The sequence below is a fragment of the Lipotes vexillifer genome, unplaced genomic scaffold (assembly GCF_000442215.2).
Source record: "Lipotes vexillifer unplaced genomic scaffold, Lipotes_vexillifer_v1.1 scaffold395, whole genome shotgun sequence".
Lineage (NCBI taxonomy): Eukaryota > Metazoa > Chordata > Mammalia > Artiodactyla > Lipotidae > Lipotes > Lipotes vexillifer.
The window spans coordinates 6,510,801-6,512,247 of record NW_006797390.1 but is presented as its reverse complement, the minus strand read 5'-3'; the positions used below and the strand labels follow the sequence as shown (position 1 = coordinate 6,512,247).

The window sequence follows — 1,447 nt, the reverse complement described above, 5'->3', positions numbered from 1 at the left end:
CCATCCTGGTGGGCCTCACCTGTTGCCCATCAGGTCACGGGGAGCCGTTCCAGCACCCCAGAGCTGAGCTCCCCTACAGCTCTTAACCCACGACCCTTCGGGTGGAGCCCAGGCAGCAGTGGTCTCTGAGAAGCTCTTCGAGTTAGTTATTTCCAGTGAAATTTTAATTTTGAGATCGTTGTGGATCCACGTGCAACGGTAATCCCTTCCCAAGTTGCCCCGATGGCAGCATCTTACATACCTAGAGTGGACCATTAGTAACCTGGCTGTTGACACCGATGTAGCCCACCAACCTGAGTCACATTCCGTCCGTTTACACGCACTCATTTGTATGCATGCCTGTGTGTGTGTGCCCAGATGTGTAGCTACACATACGTGACGGTTCCGTGGCCACAAGGTCCCTGTGGCCCATCCCCCATGTGCGGCCGGGATTGAGCTGTCATTCCGTCCTCGTCTCCACGTCTTGAAGCTCCTTCCTCCGATACCCGGCGTCTGGGTCACGGGGCGGGGGGTGCTCTGTCTCGAGGGCTCCCTGGGTTCTGCCCATCCTTCCCACTTAAGGCCGGGCGGGTTGTGGAGCTTCCTCATGGGGCCGGCCAGGCTGGCCATGGGCGGCGGCCTCCTGAGCCCCACTGTCCCCGGGCCCTGCAGACCGAGTACGCGCGCTACGAGAACGGCCACTACTGCTACCGCATCCAGCGCTCGCCGCTCTGCGAGTACATGATCCACTTCATCCACAAGCTGAAGCACCTGCCCGAGAAGTGCATGATGAACAGCGTGCTGGAGAACTTCACCATCCTGCAGGTGCACGGGGGGGTGCGCGCGCGGGGGTGCGCAGGGGTGCGCGCAGGGCTGGGGGGTGGGAGTGGGCGGTGGGCAGAGAAGATGGCATGCTGTCTCCTGGGCCCCGACCCCCTCCTCCCCTCCCCCCCGCAGGTGGTCACCAACAGAGACACGCAGGAGACGCTGCTGTGCGTCGCGTACGTCTTCGAGGTGTCGGCCAGTGAGCACGGGGCTCAGCACCACATCTACCGGCTGGTGAAGGAATAAGAGACCGGGGAGCAGGGAGGGGGGCAGGACATCGTGTGCGCAGGGACGTGGGGTGGGGACCCGCGGGGGCAGCCCCCCCAAAGCGCCAGGAGAGTTGAGGTCATGACTCTTGTACCCAGGAACAAACTGCCTGAACCCACAGTGCCTGAGCCCAATAAACCCAAGATCTGTGCACCTTCAGAGGCCCCATCTGGCTGTGTGAGCCTCGGGAGGGGCCGAGGGAGCAGGGGGCTGGCTGGGAAACAGGCCGGAAGCAGCCCCGGGGTGCGGTCCTGAAGCCAAGGCCCCAGTGGACTCAGCCAGGAACATCCAGATGCTGAAGCTCAAGATGGGTCAGCCCCTGCGCTGCACTGGAGCCGCTGCCCTCCCGCTGCTGGCCACGCTGGGAGGCCTGAGG

The 1,447-nt window shown here is 63.2% G+C and overlaps 1 protein-coding gene across 1 annotated transcript in view; it reads left to right on the top strand.

The window, feature by feature from the left end:
- Positions 1-1,232, top strand: part of TEAD4 (TEA domain transcription factor 4) — a 35,921-nt gene extending 34,689 nt beyond the window's left edge. Inside the window, exons 10-11 of the mRNA XM_007469452.1 lie at positions 652-804; positions 937-1,232. Coding sequence (XP_007469514.1) covers positions 652-804; positions 937-1,050 — 267 coding nt within the window. The 3' untranslated portion in view covers positions 1,051-1,232. The remainder of the gene's footprint in view (positions 1-651; positions 805-936) is intronic.
- Positions 1,233-1,447: the final 215 nt, after the last annotated feature.